Here is a 19,495-nt window from a genome sequence, read left to right as displayed (position 1 = left end):
CACCCAGTTGTGCGAATGATGGTGAAAAAGTGTTTCTTCAACTGCAGTAGCAGTAGAGTAGTATCTACTCTACCTTGGAAATACACCTGTTTATTTCCTAACACTAATCCATCCTGCAAAAATGAAAGATCTTGACATTCAACGCTTCAACAGAAGTTTGAGTCATGTGTCTATTTCCAGTCAGCGGGGGGGAAATAAGGCGATATAAATAGAGAGGTACTTGGAAAATTGTGAGACACAATTCTGAGGAAAGGTAAAAGCCATGCCATTCAGTAGAAAGCCTTTCAACCGCTGGAGGATAATTTTAGGTGGGTGGACGATCAAGATGGCATCAAAGTGACGATTGCCTCATTTGCAGTCCCTCATCCCCTTGAAGTGTCAGGGTTTGATCACAAGAGGGCGCCCCATTCCATGACTAGTCTTCATGCAGGCAAGAAGGGGCTCCATGAGCAGGGAAGAAAAGCAAATCACTGCCCTTGTTTCAAGACGAAACATGATTTCTCCTCTAATTTACAGTGCTGATTGCCAGATTTCAGACTGTCATTGCAGCTACCTCCGTTCAAAAACTGAAAATCATATTTCCTCACTGCGACAGAGTTTGGGGAAAGTGTCTCAGTTAAAGTGCGCTTGACTTGATTTTGACGAAACTCCACGGGATGGCAGACAGTGGGGAAATTAAAGAAGCTTGTATAGGTTTGACAGAACAATGGGGTGTATTCAGTTAACATCTGCAGGAAGTGTTTGGAGTATTTCTTGTGAAAAAAAAATTAAGAAGACAGACGCTCGCTGAAGAATTGTGGAGGCCAGGTGTGCATCCTGAGACATATTTTTTGTCCAACTGAGCACACACACAACTTTTTATGCGTTTCAATGATGCTGAAAATCATTCAAATTGAGTTTATGTGTACATGGGTTTATGTGTTGTCAGAATTAATCTTTTCAAATAATGCACAGAGTATTCTGACCCATTACTGACAATAAAAGCAATATGTGATGCCATTAAATGCTGCAGTACATGAACCTTACATATTGAGTATTACATTTGCATCAAATTGTGGGAACAAAAAGATAGAATGGTCAAAATTGAGGCTGCAAAAGCTGAGTTTTGTGTCAAGCCCAATCCAAAAATTCCCGAAGTGTAACTCCATCATTAGATCCCACTGCTTCCTAAATGCCCACTTCATTCAAACATTAATTTTTCTTTTACTTCATAAAGCTCCCTCCAGAACCACAGGAGCTCTATGAGAAGCTCTATGATGTACCTGTTTTCACCAGCTGAGCAGTACAAACCATGAACAGTAAAGCTGAACTTCATGTGGAAAACTGGTGGGGCGGCCCTTTAATTGGACTAAACAAGCAAAAGCCTGACAGGAAGCCTTGAAACTAAAAGGTTTCCAACACAAACACAACTTGTTTGCACCCTGAAACATAGAGAGATGAAGACGCTGACCATAAGACTTAAGTTGTGCAAAGGACTTCATTTCCCAAATCTCCCCTTAATCATATCTAATGATATTTAATTTCACATATGAACAAACTCAGAGTTAGAGTTGTTGATAGATACATTAATACAGTAATAAATACAGAGAATGCCCTTATATATGTGGACAACTCCACTATGGTGTGTTATAAAGCATTACTTCTAAATGCTAAATAGGGGGCTTAAAATAAATCCCTAGAATCAAACATTTTATAAACGATTGATTAATGCATTGATAATTCTGACATTCATATAAAACCAGCAAACAGTGTTGCATATTTGAATTATCATCTTTATTTGTTTTATTATATACTTTGTGTTTTTACATAAAGAGACATATTTCTTTTACACATATAGATTATATGGTTAATTTGTATCTGTATATATGTACACCTTAAGTAAATCTTACATTAACACCAATGAAATAAAACATTTACAGTGCAAGAATGTTGGTTAGTGGTCAACTCTCACGGTCGCTCACCCTGTAAACCACAAGCAATGCCAAGCTCACATGCTAAACCGGTCTGCCTTTTGACGTGATGCTTTTCAGTTTTGCTCTCGCCACTCGTGCTCTCACACAAAGACGGCATGGGAACGCTGGAGGGGGGGGGGGGGAAGCAATGGTTGTCTCGATAGGAGGGGCTTGGGGAGTGGAATTACACAAGTTGCACATGTGACAAACTCAAGCAAATGACCTCTTGACCTGTTAAAGGAAGAGTTCGTCATTTTTGAGAAAAATGCTTATTGTCTCTCTTGCAGAGAGTTAGACGAGAAGATTGATGCCACCCTCATGTCTGTCGGCTAAATATGAGATTATCACAAGCTAGCTTTTATCATAACTTAGCACAAAGACCGGAAAAAGCTAGCTTGGCCTGCACATAACTCCCCATAAAACCACCAAACAACTCCCTGTTTTTGTGCTAAGCTAACCAGGCGCTGGCTCCGTCTCCTCATCAAACTACTGGCAAGAAAGCAACAAAAATTTCCCAAAATGTCAAACGGTTCTTTCAAAGAGAGGGGCGAGTAGAAACTAGAGGTGAGGCGTGATCGTGTCAAGTCATCATCACACGAGAGCGTGTGTGTGTGGGCGCTTTGTGGGAAGAGTTTAATGTCAAATGTGCACAGGAGAATTTCACAAAGGACATGAGTCATCATGGAGGCCTGAAATTGACTCCTTAACTCGCCTGTGGAAATGCTCAGAGAAATAAACTAGGGGAGCGCTGCACAGGTAACTGTTTAATACATGAGTTTGGTTGATGCGGGGATCGCACTTATTCTTTTGCCTGCGCGTCTGCAACCATTGCAAAATATCAGAAAACATGGTGTCAGCATCGCCAAGTCCCACAGTTGCTGAATACGAGAAAGCAATATGGTATTTAAAGTCCTCGCTTTCATACGAGAACCGGAACCGACATGTTTACAGAGTAATGTATGCTAATGAAATGTTGAGGAGTCTAAAAATAAATGCTCTTGTGTTGTTGTTTTTTTTTGCTCTATAATACTAAAGGGCCTCCACCATTGTCCTTTTCCATCCACTCTAACAAAAAAGAAAAGAAATAAAAGCGAGTAAAATACATGTGGGAACCATTTGGCTCTTGCAAAAACAAAAAAAAAACAACAAAAAACAGGTGTTTATATTTACAAAGTAAAATGAGTTCTTGGTGTTTCTTTCTGAATGGATGCATAAAAGTGAACGTATATAGTTTGTCTAGGCTCAGCTGTACAGTCAGTGGGTAACCAGCCCAAATTCCTCGCATGCATTTTTCCTCACACATTCGGAGAATCTATTTACGATTATTTTACAGTTAAGTCCTACGAAGCTGCTGTACAGAGGTTGTGTTGAGGTAAAGCGGGTGTTTCTGGCCAGCTCTAACAGGAAGGGGCGCTTGCGGAGAGGCGGTAGGCCGCTTTTTCTCGGGGGTGGGTTTCGGAGCACGTCGGACAGGAAGGACAGCGGGGGACAGACGCATGGGGGATGCGATTCTCAACAACGACACACACGGTATATTGCTGTTAAATCTGTGATTTCCACATTCTATGTAGCTTAAAGAGAGATGGTGATTATGATTTCTATTTCCAGTATAAAACACAGATTGGTGTATATATATATTTTTTTTGCAGTTACTTGCAAAATACTGGTAGTATAACCTCTAGTCATAGATAAATATAAGGACTGGTCATTGTGTGATGACTTCAAATGCAGATTGCACACATGCACACAAAAGCACCTTTGATTAGAAAAGAAATTGCACAAGTTTGATAGATATCGTTGACCATACATGTTGACATTTTCTACATAGAGACTGAGCAGTGGTTTGCATTAAGAAGTTAAGAAACATGTTTGAAAAAGTATACATTTTGGGATACAACTTCTTAAATGTTGATTGGTATTATTCACCTCCAAGTGTCTATTTTTACATGCAGTTGACTCCTTGGAACTACGAACCCGGGAGCCTGACTAGCCACTGAGTTGAGCCCAGTTCTACTGTGAACAAAGCACTACACGTTGACTAATCTAGATCAACCATGACGCTGAAACACTGTTAAGTTCTTTTCAATTGTATTATTCTGACATCGACTTCATCATGGAACTTTGACGAGCCTAAAGCACTCGTGCCTTTTTTTCCCCCCCAACCAGTGAAAGATATCAAAGGCTGGCGTATATTTGTATGTTTTGAGAAGCTAAACTTCAGTTCTGCTTTTTTTTTTCTTGCCTCTGTGAGTCGGTGCGCGTGAGGCATGAAAAGTTCTGTACAATCAGAACGTGTTCAGTGGCAACAGGAAAAAAAAAAAAAGAGGAGATTGTCAAGACTCTACATGAACTCATATCGCTACAGTGCATCTAATGCTACGTCTAAGTATTTTATGAGGGTGAATCCAAAAATGAAATAAAAAAATCTTCTGGGGAGACATTCGGTGGTGAAAAATGACATCCGGCAGGGCAGAGGGGAAGCGTAAACTCGTCATTCAGACTAAGCATGTGACAAATTTGCAAATAAGAAATAACACAGGAGAAGTTCGCCTGGCCAGCGAGAGTGTTTCATCCCTTGTTGCTCAGGTGCAAAGCCTACAGGAGAGTCTTTCAGCTCAATACCATCAGACAGGAAACACATTCGGAACAAAATCATCCACAAATTCACTCTCGGCGACAGCGTCTTTGTCTGTTGAACTCGTGTGTTTGTGTGTGTGTGTGTGTGTTAAAATATGCTCACAATTTCAGCTCAGCCACTGCATTTATTAATGAGAGTTTTATACAGTGCACCTCTTGTTTTTCCCCAGTTCACAGGAGGTCATTCTCCTCAACCGTCCAGGTGTAGCCTCGTTTCCAGCTCATCTAGTGATACTAACGGCATGCATAATGCTTCTTTATTTAGCTGGTACAGCCATGACCCCCCACTATCCCCCAAAACTGCCAATTATAATAATAATAAATAAAAATCCACTCAGGTTAGGGCTACGCAAAACCAGCCAAGCCAAAGTCTTGTGCCCTTGTTGGTTTCACCCCTCCTCACCACCACCTGCTTCCTGAAAATATCGGTAGATTCCATAGTTTTTTTTGTTTTTTGTCCACTCCTCCTTATTCTTCTTTTAGTCCTGGGTTAAAGGATCACAAAGGTCAGGTGAGGGCGATGGCATACAGGGAGGATGGTTGTGTTGGTGGCGGTCGCGGTAGTGACGGGGGGAGAGGAAGCAGGTCCTCGGAGGTCCTCAGACGGACACCGGACAGGTAATGACCTTGTCCTCCAGCATGACGCTGAGCACCAGGAAGACGAAATACAGCATGAACATGATGAAGCCGAGCAGCTTGCTCATGCGCCACTTGCAGGCGGCGATGGAGATGATGACGAAGAGGAGCATGAGGAAGAGGAGCACGATGGCACAGAAGAGGCCGTTGGAGCTGACTTGCACCGGTTGAAGGCCTCTGAAAAAGGACCACATGAGCCAGGGGAAGGGCAGCCTGCAGAGACACAAACACATGTCACATGCTGAGCGACTAGGAGGAAACATTTTCGTATTTCTAAAAGTAGATGAAAATAATATCCTGGCTGACAAGGATGAAGATGAAAGTTTAGTAAGGCAACAGGTTTTGGAGACATTTTTTTTCTGGCGTCTCCTGTTAATATCAGGTTGCACACAAGCAGCAGAGCATAACGTAATGTGCATATAGATAACACCACAGCGCGGCACAACGTGACAGCAATACATCTGCGACTCAGACGAAAACAAATTAAACAGCGGCTCGACAGCGACTGGAGATCTTGCTTTTGCTGATCGACAGTTTCATCTCTCGCTCTTGCTGCAGTGATGAACTGCAGGGGGGCTCTGTAGGCTTGCGTTGAGGGGTTATGGGGTAGTTTCAGAGCCATCAGATCTACGTTGTCGCCGCATCACAAAGTAAATGAAAGAATGTGAACACAGTTGCTGTGGGGAATAAAGTGAAAGCACAATTCGGCCTGGAGGATGCACGAGGCTGGTGGTGCGGTTTTGCCTTCAGCGGGGTGGAATCTGGTGCTGAACTGTGAATCAAAAACTACGCCGTAGGTATCCGTGGCGGGACTACAGTTAACCCCAAGTGCGAAGGAAGATTTAGGTGTACTGCAAGGTGTGTCGGTACACTGTGACATCACGGCTGGGCGCGGTTGTAGTCACATGCTGGCACACAGGCAGCGTACCCAACAGTGATGTCGAAGATGTTGGAGCCCACGGAGCTGGATACAGCCATGTCACCCAGCCCCTTGCGTGCCACAATAACACTGGTGATGAGGTCAGGGATGGAGGTTCCAGCTGCTAATATAGTCAGGCCCATAATCTCCTCTGTAATCCCGATGGTCTCTCCAACCTGCAAAAAAGGAAAAAAAAAGGAATCTAAGCTGAGTGGTAAATAAAACCTAATCTTTTGTTCCAGCTATTTTTAATTTCCTTGTGATGCTCGGGAGGTGACGGAGGTGACAAAACTTCAGCTCTGACAATCTCTTTGTTTTGAATAAGACAGCTGTAATTAATTATGAGTGGGTGGATTATAGAATATGGTTTCATTTTAAATGTCAAGGATGGGAAATGGAGAGAAAAGCTGACTGCGCCTTGCCCTTGTTTTGTTTTTGACAAGGATTACGCTTGTGTTGGGATTTTATTATGTTCGGGGACTGCTGTCAGGATCACATGACGCCCAGTTATTTCTACAATGTCATGTCCCAGGGAGTGAGCGGCGTACCTGGTGAGCCCACCACACCATTAGGTAGGAGAAGCATGCAATCCAGCAGATGGCACCCAGGAAGGTGACAGGGAAGAACTTCTTTGATGACTGAAAGGTAGACAAGAAGAAACGCATAGTGAATTTAGTGAACAAGGATTCCAAACTTATGCCGCTAAAAGTGGTGACGTTCCTGCTTTCCTTGGAGAACTATGTGTCACGCACCGGTTTCCGGACATCAGGCAGCGTTAGCCACAGGGGGAGGACGATGGGCATGATTAAGAGGTAGGTGAAGCGCTTGCGGCCGGACTCAGGCCAGGACAGGCTCAGAGGCTGGTCCTCCTCCTCCTCATCCTCGGCCTGAGAGGAAACAGAGAAGAACAGAAGGAGACAAAGGTTACAAAACATTCAGATCAGAATGGATAGTACGCCTTAAAGGATGCAGTTTTGTTTATTTTTGGTCTGGGTCTGTCACATAAGGGCGTCATGTTTGGGTGTCTGCATACGATGTAGTGTGATCACTCGCTGTTTAACTTACCATCTGGGAATAAACATCAGATAAATGTGAAATAAATAAGATCACTGAGTTGAGTCATGCTTTTTGCATGTTCCTACAGGGATGAAGGGAAAAATTCATTAGACTCCAAGTGTCTCCTTTAGCTTGATAACTTGTCTCACCGGGATACACCTCTCCATAGCAACTATCCAGAGAGGCAGGCAGCACTCTTGCAACACAAGCACTTCGAGAAGGGAAAGGCGGCACAGAGGTCTGCAGAAATTGATGGCGGGACCTGGACGTGTGCACGTGCCTTCGCTCTGCGGTGACCTTAAGACAGAGGAGTCTGATGACTGTCATTTGGGAGATTGCGCCGAGCCTGAAGGGCTCTGCCTCTCCAGTCATCAGGGGCTCATCACTGCTGACTGCTGATGCTGGCTGCACCGGCAGACCCCCGGGGTCTGATTGGACCTGCCACTGGAATGCCAAGTGAGCCAAAGGCTGTCACCTCTCTGCAAATCAGCATGAAGTAAGCTGTCGCTGTCTGAAGATGACATACCCTGGCACCAGTGCCTCAGACAACTGAATTGTCGCGTCATCTATGGCATTAACCTACCTTGCCTGCTTTTGTGCCTACGTCTGCAAAAGCTGACTCTCAATTGAACATTCTGGTTCTTGCAAACTTTAATGGTACAACAACAAAGTCTTCTGAGAGCGGAAAGACATCTTGGGTCCCTTTGTATCCAATTATACAGGATGCTACGGAGCCGTGGGGACCTGCAGACAACAGGTCCACACATGCAGATCTGAGCACAGACACACTGATGACCTAGAATTTGTCTCTTGGCCTTCTGAAAGTGATATTAGCCAAGGTGTAAAGAAAACATGCAATAAAGCGGTGCGAAAGACAGACTGGGACAAAAGACAGCAGGACAGATGTTGACAACAGATGTTGATCAGTAAATAATAATTTTCTCAAGAAAACCATTTAAGTCTCGACAGCTTCAATCACATCATACCCAGAGAGCGAAGCAGAAATCTTTAAAGCTGGCGAGCGCACGAATCATGAATCATATGTTGCTTATCCTGCTGTGACAGCTACTGCTGTTGAGCATCGCCTGGTAACCTTGGTAATCAGAGCTGCCAAACAAAAGGCAGCGCTTGCATCACTTAGCCTCAGCATTCTGATTTCTCCTCCTCTCCAGATGGCTGCATTGTTGCCTGTTAAAAAGGCCTAAAAAACCAAAAACCTGAGGCTTTAGGAAGATCGGCTCTGAACCACAGCCACTGCTGTTCATAGATATAAAGATGTGAGAGGAGAGAGGAACAGCGGGGGAAGTTGCACTACATTGAATAGCAGTTTGCCCTGCAGCTCTTTCATGGATATGTTGACTGCTGCAGGTGACTATTTCTGGCTGACACTGCACACTATGAGTCTGTCATTTGTCTATTTATGTTTTGCTTTCCTTGATTTCTCTGCTGAAGTACCCCATAGAGCTGGTGCTCCCTTCGCTGAGATGGTTTCCAAATGCCAGCCCCTTGGGGGCATTTCCTGCCCTGTGGTGCCTCAGTTGGCAACACTGCCAACTCCGAGCTTAAAGGCACTGACTTTTACCACGCACCACAGAGCTGCGAGGGGAGGCGTGACATTTGCTATATTTTTCTTCCCTGAGGAAAACGTGTGCGCTGGCACCTGGCGTGAGGCTCTGCTTATACTTTTTGTATGGTCACACACACATCGTAAGCGCAGCCGCAATACGGCTGCACCCTGATGCATTTGCATGACTTTGTTGATTCAACTTTTAGCATCACGGAACATCTGAATTTAAAGTTTAGTTAGTTCAGTTCGATCCTTAAAACCCTCTTTGGTTTTCTACAGAGAGTCCAGCATGTGCTTTTATATACTTTCATGCTTTTCTTCAGAGAATACACTCATTTCTTTGAACAGTTCGACTGTTACAAGTGTCACATTAAAAGTGTCACGATTCATCTTTTTGGAACAGAACTCGTCACTGTTACAGCTGTCATGGCTTGAATATCGGCATCTGCTATGTGGATTTATTTTTTGACACAGAGGCTCCATCTGGACATGACTTGCTCATACTAGTTAGGCAAAAGCAAACAGGCAACTGATGTCACTTTTTCCCCCTGAAATTGTTTGATTTTTTGTATCAATAGAAGACGTAGGATGTGCCATGAATTCCTGTTGGTTGATGAATTTCCTTAGTTCAGTATATTATCTAAAGAAGTGATCACAAGAGCTTTACAATCTTTAACAATTAAATATTCAAAATGTGTGTCGAATGTCAAAAATCCTGAACTTTGCACTGAAAGACAATTTGCTGAGTCATACCCTGAATGTGATCATTTTTGATTTTTGGATGAAACATTGTAAAATTAGAACCAGATAAATGTTCACTCTCCTTCTACACCTCAGAATATTGCTTTAATGAAAAATAAACTCTTTAATTTCTTGGAAATTCGATCTTTTCCGTCTTTTCTTAAGGGTTTTAACAGCAGAAAAGGGAAACTGTGCAAGAAGTCTGCTGCAGATTTTCATTTGACCTTAAATATCTCCTCATTCCCCAATCCTGGTTACCAAGGCATCCGGGAGGAATTGAGCAATTAGTATGACGGGGCCTCTGGCGTCATATGAAGGTGTGAACTGCTTCCAGCTACTTCCTTGCTGACAAAGACAGGTGCACTGTGGGACGGACCTCTAAAAATAGCAGCATGTGAGACTTTGGCATGCCAATAAGCGTCCAGCTCCTGCAGGTTCAGTGAATTGGCCCCCTGAAAAAGGTGTTTCTGTGTTCCCTCTACCACGCTTTCTGCCTTCACCTCAAAGAGTTCAGTTTTGAGGTGAGTCTAAAAATTGTCTTTAAGTAGGCTGCCTCTGCTTTTTTAGACGCAAAATATTTTCAGCTTCAGGGCAGTGATGACAGTCGGATCAGTAAAGACTATTATTAACCCGAGAGTGAGAGATCAATCTGAAAACGACTCGGTGCAGTGAGAGAGATCAATACACACGGTCATGTTGCGAATCAGGGCTCATCTTTTAGCAGTTTCTTGTGCAGTCTATTCTGAGAACCTCCTATATGCTGCCACACCAGTCTGTATTTATAGGTTACTGGATCTCATCCAGGAGGCATGCTGTATGTCAAAGTGCTACAGTGCAGGTGGATCTTATTTTAAAAGAATCATTCAGTTCCTACAACTCGGCATTGTTTTTTAAAGGCTGGGTTTTGATCGAAATGGGGACACATGCAAGATTAAAATCTCTGTAGTTTAGTGGAGACCTTTGTATGGAAAGCTACTGGTCATATTACAGTTCATTTTAAAAGCCTTTTACAAATCCTTATACAAGTACAAATACAAGGTCAGCTGGAAAAAAAAAGGAAAAAAGATTAATATCATGGGTTAGTGGCTTGAATCAAGGTAAACTGCATCAGATTAACCCAGAGAACAGCCTCTGAAATTAGTTTTAGGCCTTGAGGAAAAAATATTAGGAATATGTGGATGTGTAGAGCTGAGATTTGACAACAATTATGTAAGAGAAAAATCATTTCAATGCAATTGTCAAGTAAATCTGGAGCGAAGCTTTGAAATGTCGAAATGTGAATCAGGCGCCTTTATATGAACTGATGTGGAGTAAATAAATTAGGCTACGCAAAGCGCAGCTTCATCACAAGCTGGCGGTATAGGCTCCGTTACTCAAAGCTGTGATAAAGCAGTAGAAGAAGTTAGAAGAGGAAGAAGAGGAAACAAAACCAGTGTTCTTCTTCCTCTTCTTCTTTGCGTGAGGTGACCGTAAAAACGTTTTTGCCAAACTGAGGTAGAGCGGACACGCCCGCCTCCTCCTTCTTAGTGTACGACTTTGAATGGCTGCCCTCTTGCTGCAGGACCGTCTGCTGGCCCGGCGGGTCGCTTCGTCCCACTGCCATCTCTCATGCCAGCCACTGCTGCAGGTCGCATTCTGAGGCTCTGTGCCTGGCTGTACGTCAAAGACTGTGTGTGTGTGTGTGTGTGTGTGTGTGTGTGTGTGTGTGTGTGTGTGTGTGTGTGATGGTGTGTTGAGGCGTGTGTGCGAGTGTGTTCGTCTCGAGCACCCAGTGGCGGGGAGCAGCAGGTGAGTGAGGAGTGTGATTACAGAGCTCAGTGGGAGGAGGCGGGTCTTTGGCAGTTCTGGCTGAAGATGGAGGAACTCGCCCGAGTGCATGCTGGGAAATTATCAGCAGTAGTGACCTGTGCCATAGCCAGTGCAACCTTTGCATCAATCACACTCAAGGTGGAACACAGACACAGATGAGAGCCATAAAATATTCATAAATGTCTAACTTTGAAATCTGTCTCTCTGTTTTGTCGCCCTTTCATAACTCGACCCAGTTAGTTAGCCGGTGGCTGAAATTAGAACAAATTTTTTTAAAATTTTTGTAGGGTTTTTTGCTGATGTGTGCACGTTGTGACGTCTTACCGTTTCCCCCTCTTGGCCTGCCGTCCCATTCATGGGTGGTGTCACTTCCACTTCCACGCTGGAGCTGTTTGGAAGGTTTTTATCTGTGGGAGGTTTGAAGAACAATGAAAGTTGCATTTTATGTGCACTTTTACTTCAGTAAGGTTTTTGACTGCAGGTGTTTAATTATACTGTACTAGTATTTTGACACTGTAATGTTGCTGGTTTTAGTTGAGGGTTCAGTGTGTGGGATTTAGCTGCATCTAGCAGTGAGGTTGCACATTGCACCCAACTAAACTAAACTAAATACACCTCGCGCTCACCCTCACCTCCAGTGGTCACTAAAAACGCACAAAAAAGCAAAAAGGCCCTCTCTGGAGTCAGTGTCTGGTTTGTCCATTCTGGGCTACTGTATAATGGTGCAACATGGAGGACCCTGTGGAAGAGGACCTGCTCCCTCTGCAGATATAAAGGGCTCATGATTCATATTCTCATGTTATTATATGCTTATTAAAAAACATACTTATGAATATTATTTTCCATTTCTGCCATATTCTGCCAACAGACCCGCCTAAATCATACACACTGGACCTTTATTCAATTCTACAATAACTATTAATAACAAGAAGAGAAATAGGGATTTTCTTACATTTAACAAGCAGGAAGCAGCAGATATTTGTCATTCCTGCTTGATAATTAACCTGAATATCCACCAGCTAATTGAGTAACTGAAACCTCATTCAGTCTGTGTCTGTTGGCTAATCTCTATGTCTTTTAATGACACTATTATAACTGCAGGTCAACATGAAATCAGTTCTGTTACTCTTTCCAGCTAAATCAGAATCAGACTCATCTGGAGGCTCGCGTTCATACTGAACGGGACAATAAAAGAGCGCTGGCCTCTCCGTGTGTGCATGTCTGAGGCTCCCTCGTCATATCCGGGTGGCTGACTCGGCTCCATTTCATTTGAGGCCAGACTTACTTAACAGCCCTTATTAAAATCCAAAGAGCCGAAAGCCATGTAATCAGATGATAAAACTATAATTGCGGTGGAAATTGCTTTAATCCAAGTGTGGTTGTGACAATTAGAGGGATTCTCAGATGGATAATGTGACTTGAAAGCGCCGTCGTACAACACGTGACCTCGCTGCCTCGCTTGGATGCTGTGACATTACAGATAAAGACAGGATATGAATCTAATACTAAACTACACTGACAGGAAACCTTTATTTACTACAAACGCCACACACTAAATGTAACACACGTGAGGCCCGAAAAGTAAAGTATGCTGTGATGACTACCAGTCGTGTGTTTTGATTAAGATGGTAATATGTTAATGCGGCGCTGTTAGCATAATTTCGCCTTGTTGATGAACATCTATGTCTCGCTTTGATTCTGCTACTCTGACTACATTGTGGCCATGAAAGCGTCTCGCCTGGCCTCCTGTTTGTCCTTTGGTCCGGCGCTCTTTGAAGTGAAAAACACACATAAATTACGCTCAGCGGCGACAGTGATCAATTTAAATACTGCTCGAAGACAACAGTTGCAATCAATTTGGCAGTTCTTGATAATGTCATGCTTGTTTAACATCGGATGTGATGCTCATTAACTGTTTCAGTGGGCCATCCTAATGACTAATATAAGGAGTGTTAACCCAAGTAATGCCTATTCATGAACTTTTAGGAACAGCACACTCATCGTTCAGACTAATCAGTTAATATTTCATCAAAGTAATTGTTTGACATTTTGGGAAATACGCTTATTAGTTTTGTTGCTGAGACCTGGATGAGAAGATTGATACCATTCTCATGTTTATATGGTACATTTGAAGCTACAGCTAGCAGCTGGTTAGCTTAGCATGTGGACATGTGTAAATTAGTGAGCTTTAGAGATGCTACTAGGCACTTCTTGTTACCTTGCTTGCTAGCTTCAAACTTACCATATAAACGGAGAGTGGCATCAATCTTCTCATCCAGTTCTTGGTAAGAAAGCAAAGAAGTGCATTCACCCAAAATGTCACAGCTAAAGAACATGAAAGAGCTTTTTACCTGATCGGCTCGTCACTCCATTGGCCTTCTCACTGTCCTCCACTTGGCATTTCTTTTTAGCGATCTTGTGAAGGATGGATGCCTTCTCTCGAAATTTACCTGCAACAGAATCGCCAACAGTGGTTAAACGTAGCACGGAGAGCTGCATCCCGCAGCATCTTCAAAGCCTCTCGGCCTCGTCCCAGTCAGAGCTCCTTCGCTGTCACCTCTGACCCCAGGCGGGCCACGTTTCAAAAGCACAGCACACACAGGGCGGTGGCTTTCCACAAAACTGCCTTTCAGGCAGCATAGAGAGTCAACATGACGTTGCATATCATATACTGATGATCCTGCAATGTCCTGGTCCTCGGTGGAGGCAAAGCCAGCGGGGAGGGAATCTCTTGTGACGAGATCTGCCTTCTGGAGGTCAGATCCGCTCCTGTTCAGCTCACAAGAGATGTCAGAGGCCAGCGGGGAACTAAAAGCAACCAAAGGTTTAGCTGGGGACAGCATCACAGCATATCAAAAAATAACAAATTTATAGGTTCAAGACATTATATCCAAATATTGAAACAGGAAGCACCTGACTTTATCCATTTTAGCTTTACTTGTATTTAAGTGCCTTTTGTTTTTAGGTACAGCTGCTGTGTGCAAAGCCTTGGAAAAAACATATACTGCAGCATGTACGAGACATCTCCTGATTAGAGTCACCAATCAGTGATCACTGGTGGTGATTAATTAACATTTATTGATTCAATAAATCCCCTCACACTGGAAACCCGAGTCTGTGACGCAGTAGACTGAATTGAAACCAGTCATTAATTGAACATGACCTTGCAGCTTACATAAGCAGCGTGCCCCTCTTGACAATACAAATAATGGCTCACGCAAGGCAACTGTGCCCATGCCTGATGATGACTGGCTGCTGGCTTGTGGAACAATGACTTTCCACGAAATCCTCACGGCCTGAGATCCCCCCGACGACACACACACTAACAACAATGCAGCACTGAGACGGGCAGAAATATGACTCCAAATGCACAAGAATCGTGACGTAGTGCAGGTTTTTATGATCCCATGTGATACAGATAATGTTTTAAAAGTTCATGGCGATGCAGGCTGGGCATACAGAGCAGCAGTTACCTCTGCCAGTGTTTTCATTTGAAACCAAACTGTGTTAAAAAGGATGTATCGTGTTCTTTTGGAGGAAAAACCTCCTGTGCGTCGTGAACCTCGCTGCTGTCGTGTATCCATATCTAATTTCACTGACTTCCTGTGCGTGTCAGGTTCTGCATGCATGTCCATCCTCCTCCCAAACAGGCCGCTGCAATCGATGTGAAAGATTTTTTCTTTTTCATTTTAAGAGCGCATGGCTGATTTGTCAGTGCTTGACACAGTGACGCGTCGATACGTACTCCACCCAACCATGTCAACGCTGTCTGTGACCTTCTGGCAAAATCATTAACCACCCCAAGTCACTGCCGGCCTTCCTCCCGTCTCCCCCGTCTCACTCTACATTTCTCCATCGTGCCTGTTATTCTCTTTGGCAAACACCATTTTTCTCTCACTTTGTCTTTTCATTGTTTGGCAACGCACAGCCCCTCCCCGCCTCTCGCTCCGTCAGACACACACGCACACACACACACTGTACATCTTCACAAGACGCCATCACACATTCCTCTGCCTTGACATCACTCACCTTCGGCGGTCATTGTCAGTTGGCTGTGCGTGGTGGTGAGCGTGCACTTGCGTGTTTTTCGAGATTTTTCGGGTGTGAGATAAATGTCTGTGCGTGGGTCTGCAGGCAGCAGGGTTGGGCTCTCTGCTGTAGGTATTCAAAGGAAATTCTGAAATGCTCAGGGAAACCACTCTGGCATGATGACCTTTCGGTCCTGGCTGTGAAAATAATTCCACAAACATCTACAAAGGCAGGGAGCAGTTGCTACAGACCCAAAGGGTTTAAAGTTTTCAAGCTGGTCAGCAAACAGCATTACAGATATAAAGGTTGTAACAGCTTCTGTTTATGCCTTTACAAGCTGATTATTTGACCATATTGTCATATAACTTGTGCATTAAGCCAAAGTGCATCTACCAGTATAAACCAATAAACCTCAGTGTTAACTATTTACAGTCCATAGCTTACAGGAATCAAATGCACCTCTGATTTGCTATTTATGGGCTATTGAAATCAATATAATAAATTCATTTACGTGTAACAATACACCTAGATTCGTGATTTAACAGGTACATTAATTGCACTGAATTTCCACTATACAGTCAGAAGCTGAGATCTTAAAAGACAGCTAGCTTTAGCAGGAGTTTATCTGGGTTTTTTCCCATCATGCCTGAATTAAGTGAAATGTCTCATTCAGTTATGTGGAATAACAAACTTTTTTACAAAGATGTCCATTCATCAAAATTAGTATTTTTTTCATTTACAGACACCTCGGAGAAGAATTGATGTTCAGTTTTAGCTTAAGCTAACTGCTAGCCTATCTGTCTCACAAGCTGCCTTTCACTTGATATAGTTTTTTAGCTGCCATGCATTTCTATGGCAAAATACTTTTTAAACGATATGTAAACAAATTCCCGTCCAGGTCAACTTAAGTCAACTCATTTTCAACTAAATATGTAGTTCCTGCATTTTGCCTTTGCAGGGTGTGGTTTGAGATTTCCTTATGCTTCAGCTCTAAGGGCAAAACAGAGACCTCACTCTTCATTTAAGGTGCAGGAATCAAAGTGCGCACACAGAGAAAGCTTTCAAATGAACAGCTAAGCAAGTTTTTCTTGATTGAAGGGCCGTTTGTCAGTCTGGAAAAAATGCTTCCTGGGAGGTCCAGTTGAGGTGCACACATTGTCAGAACCACCCAATCTGCACGACGAATGATGAACCAATTGCGGCGTCTTTAAGAATAACCAGCCCTTCCCTAGCTGCCATTACACAGCCGCTCATGTTCCCTGTCAGCCCTGCCTGTTACGCAACCACCGGGTGGATGAGTCACCCCAGTTTACCGAATTCAGCAACGTACGTCTTACGTGTGTGCACCCGCTGCTGGTGCAAGTGGAACCTCCGAGTGAGCTCTGAGGCGTGGATGATGTATTTCTCAGCGACGCAGATGGGTAACAGGGCCAAAGAAAAAAGGAAAAGAAAAAGAAAAAAAAGAGGACCTTGTGCCTTGTGTTGTCTGAGTGTGGGGGCATGGGATGGTACGCTGCGCCGTGTGTGCGTGTTCGTGTGTTGTTGTACCAGCCTGCATACTGATAAACGTCTTCAAATTTGCCAAAGAATCCAAAGAAGAAGCAGTGGCTTTCTCACAGAATCAAACATACGCAAGAAATGACTGCAGTTTCCTCGGCTTCTTTAAAATATTGTCAGTGAATAGAATAAAAATCCATAGAAACACTACACACAGTAACACACAATATTCTGTGGGCAGAAATTAAAAAAATAAGCCAAAAATAAAAATGAGAATATAAAGTAAATTTTATAAAAAATGGCATGGCTACCGTGATTTGCACTTAAGTCAGTGAAATCTCAGAGAGGTTGTCAAATCAAAAGCCAAAAACTGTATGTCACAAACAAACAAACAAACAAAGCAAAAAATGGGGTTGGAGGTGCTGTTTGATGGTTAAGATGGAGAAAAACCAAGAGGGATGACAGAAGCTGACTGAAAGAATCAAGTGAAAACTTTCAGGCTTACCTTCCTCAGTCATTGAGTGATAATATTTTAGTTTCCCATAAGTCCCAAGCTCTACAACATCACAGCAAAAGACAAGGGTAAGGCAACGGACACACAGAGAAAAGGAAAAGAGTGAACATGACAGAACAAGGCAGGTCCGCTGCTTCTACATCACATACTGTACAAACACTCACACGGGCACAGGGAGTGACATACAGAAAGACAACGGCTCTCCAAGTCATCACTGCGTAAGTGCAAAACAAAGCGGCAAGGCTTGGATTACAAATTAAACACATTGTAGTGTTACAGTAGCTCAGACTGATGAAGGGCCTGCCAATGGCACAGGTTAGAGGGCTAATAGAGAAGATTTACAAGATTTATGGAGGGAGAAGGGGCAGTCAGTAGGCTAGAAAAAATAAAAAGAGGTTCATACAAAGATATATTTAAAAAGAAGAAGAAGAAGAAGAAAAAAACAGAACAGGAAAGTCAGAAGAGAATTTACTGGGTCAACATGCAACAAAAAGATGAGTCCTCCTCTCCTCTGCACGCAAGCTTATTCAAAGGCTCGATGACTCGGCGTTTTATTTTCCACAATGAAACCCGAACAATTAATTTGATTCCCTTACTGTGGCAGTTCTTGGTGCTGCAGTAAATGGGCGGTCAGCACATCTGCATGATGAACTAGCTAGGAATTCAAACCTGCAGCAACAGCTGAACGCGAAGCAGCAGAACAGACGACGGCGGGGCCACGAGGCGCACCCTGGAGCCGTTTCAACAATAATAACTGGCGGAATGAGGATTTAGTCTTCAGGATACGAGCAGAGCGGCTGCAAATGTGATTACAAATATTGCTCGCTGTTGCAAGGTACTGACATCTACAGCAACATAAACCAAACTGACAGTGTTTTCTCATTTCAAGTAAGTAGCAACACTATATAAGTACAAAATACAGTGCCCACTTGAAAGGGTCAGTTCACCCAAATAACAAAGTATATACATATAATTTTTTCACTTATGCAGGGAGCTGCTGTTTTATTTGCCCCGGTGATCTGTTTTCATTGGAACTACTTTTGATCACTGATGAAAATGGTTGACAGCATGTTCCGTGTATATTAGCAATGGCGAATCAAAACTATCTGCATGACTTCATACCACTAGAAAAGAGATAACATTCCTGGTAGCTTCCTGTCTACCTGCTTTCTCTTGTCTCAAACCGCTCAGTCAGTCAGCAAGATGAACAATGCTGATGGCGCAGCACAAACAGGCTGTATTTTCATATTATGCCCACTGGGCTTGAAATGCACTGCAAATCTCATTTGAAACGCCGCCTTCATACCAAATGCCCCGTTCAAAGCATGGGTTATGAAGAGTTTAACTATTTTAAACAGTCAGGCTCTCCTTTAAACCTCTCAAGCTACAGGTGAAATCTGCCACGTTGGCCAGGTCTCTTGTGTAAAAGGGGTAATTCATGTCACTTCACAAGTTAAAAAAGGTGAAGTAAATCAAATGTGTTTTGTTTTTTTGTCATGTGGGCAAACTGACCCATTTACTCTCCTCCTAAGCACAGGCTTGTGGTTTTGTACATGCGGTAGGCATACAGTACTGTATAGTACAAGCACATGCACTCACACTAATATCAAACTCTGCCCAACAGTGGGCGACCACTCCGCTCACATGTGAGAGGATTATGGTGCCAGCCTCATGCCAAATGCGAGACTTGGCAGCCCTGAAAACACAATCTAACGAGATGAAAACACATCCCGCTGCCGAGTGTCTTGCTCATCTGCTGCACTCCCAGACAAGTGCCTCAATCCCATATGATTACGCGATTTGGGTTTTTGAAGTGCACTATCGCTGTGAGGCCTGCCTCTAACTGAGGCTGCTCACAGGCCAATTAACCCACGACGCAATCACTGCCCGCGCGGCCGACTGTTTGCCCTCTGCAACCAGGGAGGGAGGGAGGCGTGTTGTTGTTTACCAGGGGCCCTCTTGTCCTTGTGGTGTGACCCCTAAACCTCTGGTGAGCTGTGGGCTGGAGTGTGTGTGTGTGTGCATGTGTGTGTCTGCTGGGGGTTGGGGTGTCAGGGAAATTCACAGTCTGTGCTGAAGCAAAAAGGCTTTTAACATTGATCCTTTCACCCACCCGGTGCAGGCTGAGCCTCGAGGGG

The 19,495-nt window shown here is 43.6% G+C and overlaps 1 protein-coding gene across 2 annotated transcripts in view; it reads right to left on the bottom strand.

Annotated features, from left to right (window-relative positions):
* Positions 1 to 4,325: 4,325 nt before the first annotated feature.
* The window catches only part of LOC121626470 (sodium/potassium/calcium exchanger 2-like), a 39,826-nt gene continuing 24,656 nt past the window's right edge, over positions 4,326 to 19,495 (bottom strand). For both annotated transcript variants that reach the window (XM_041965004.1, XM_041965003.1), the window contains exons 4-9: positions 13,669 to 13,767; positions 11,642 to 11,724; positions 6,897 to 7,031; positions 6,693 to 6,782; positions 6,154 to 6,320; positions 4,326 to 5,438 (exon numbers count right to left, since the gene is read on the bottom strand). In XM_041965004.1, the coding sequence (XP_041820938.1) occupies positions 5,189 to 5,438; positions 6,154 to 6,320; positions 6,693 to 6,782; positions 6,897 to 7,031; positions 11,642 to 11,724; positions 13,669 to 13,767 (824 nt within the window). In that variant the 3' untranslated portion in view covers positions 4,326 to 5,188. The remainder of the gene's footprint in view (positions 5,439 to 6,153; positions 6,321 to 6,692; positions 6,783 to 6,896; positions 7,032 to 11,641; positions 11,725 to 13,668; positions 13,768 to 19,495) is intronic.

The sequence above is a fragment of the Chelmon rostratus genome, chromosome 23, assembly GCF_017976325.1.
Source record: "Chelmon rostratus isolate fCheRos1 chromosome 23, fCheRos1.pri, whole genome shotgun sequence".
NCBI classification, from domain to species: domain Eukaryota; kingdom Metazoa; phylum Chordata; class Actinopteri; order Chaetodontiformes; family Chaetodontidae; genus Chelmon; species Chelmon rostratus.
Note: the sequence above shows the minus strand (reverse complement) of the source record. Positions and strands in the feature narration are given on the sequence as shown.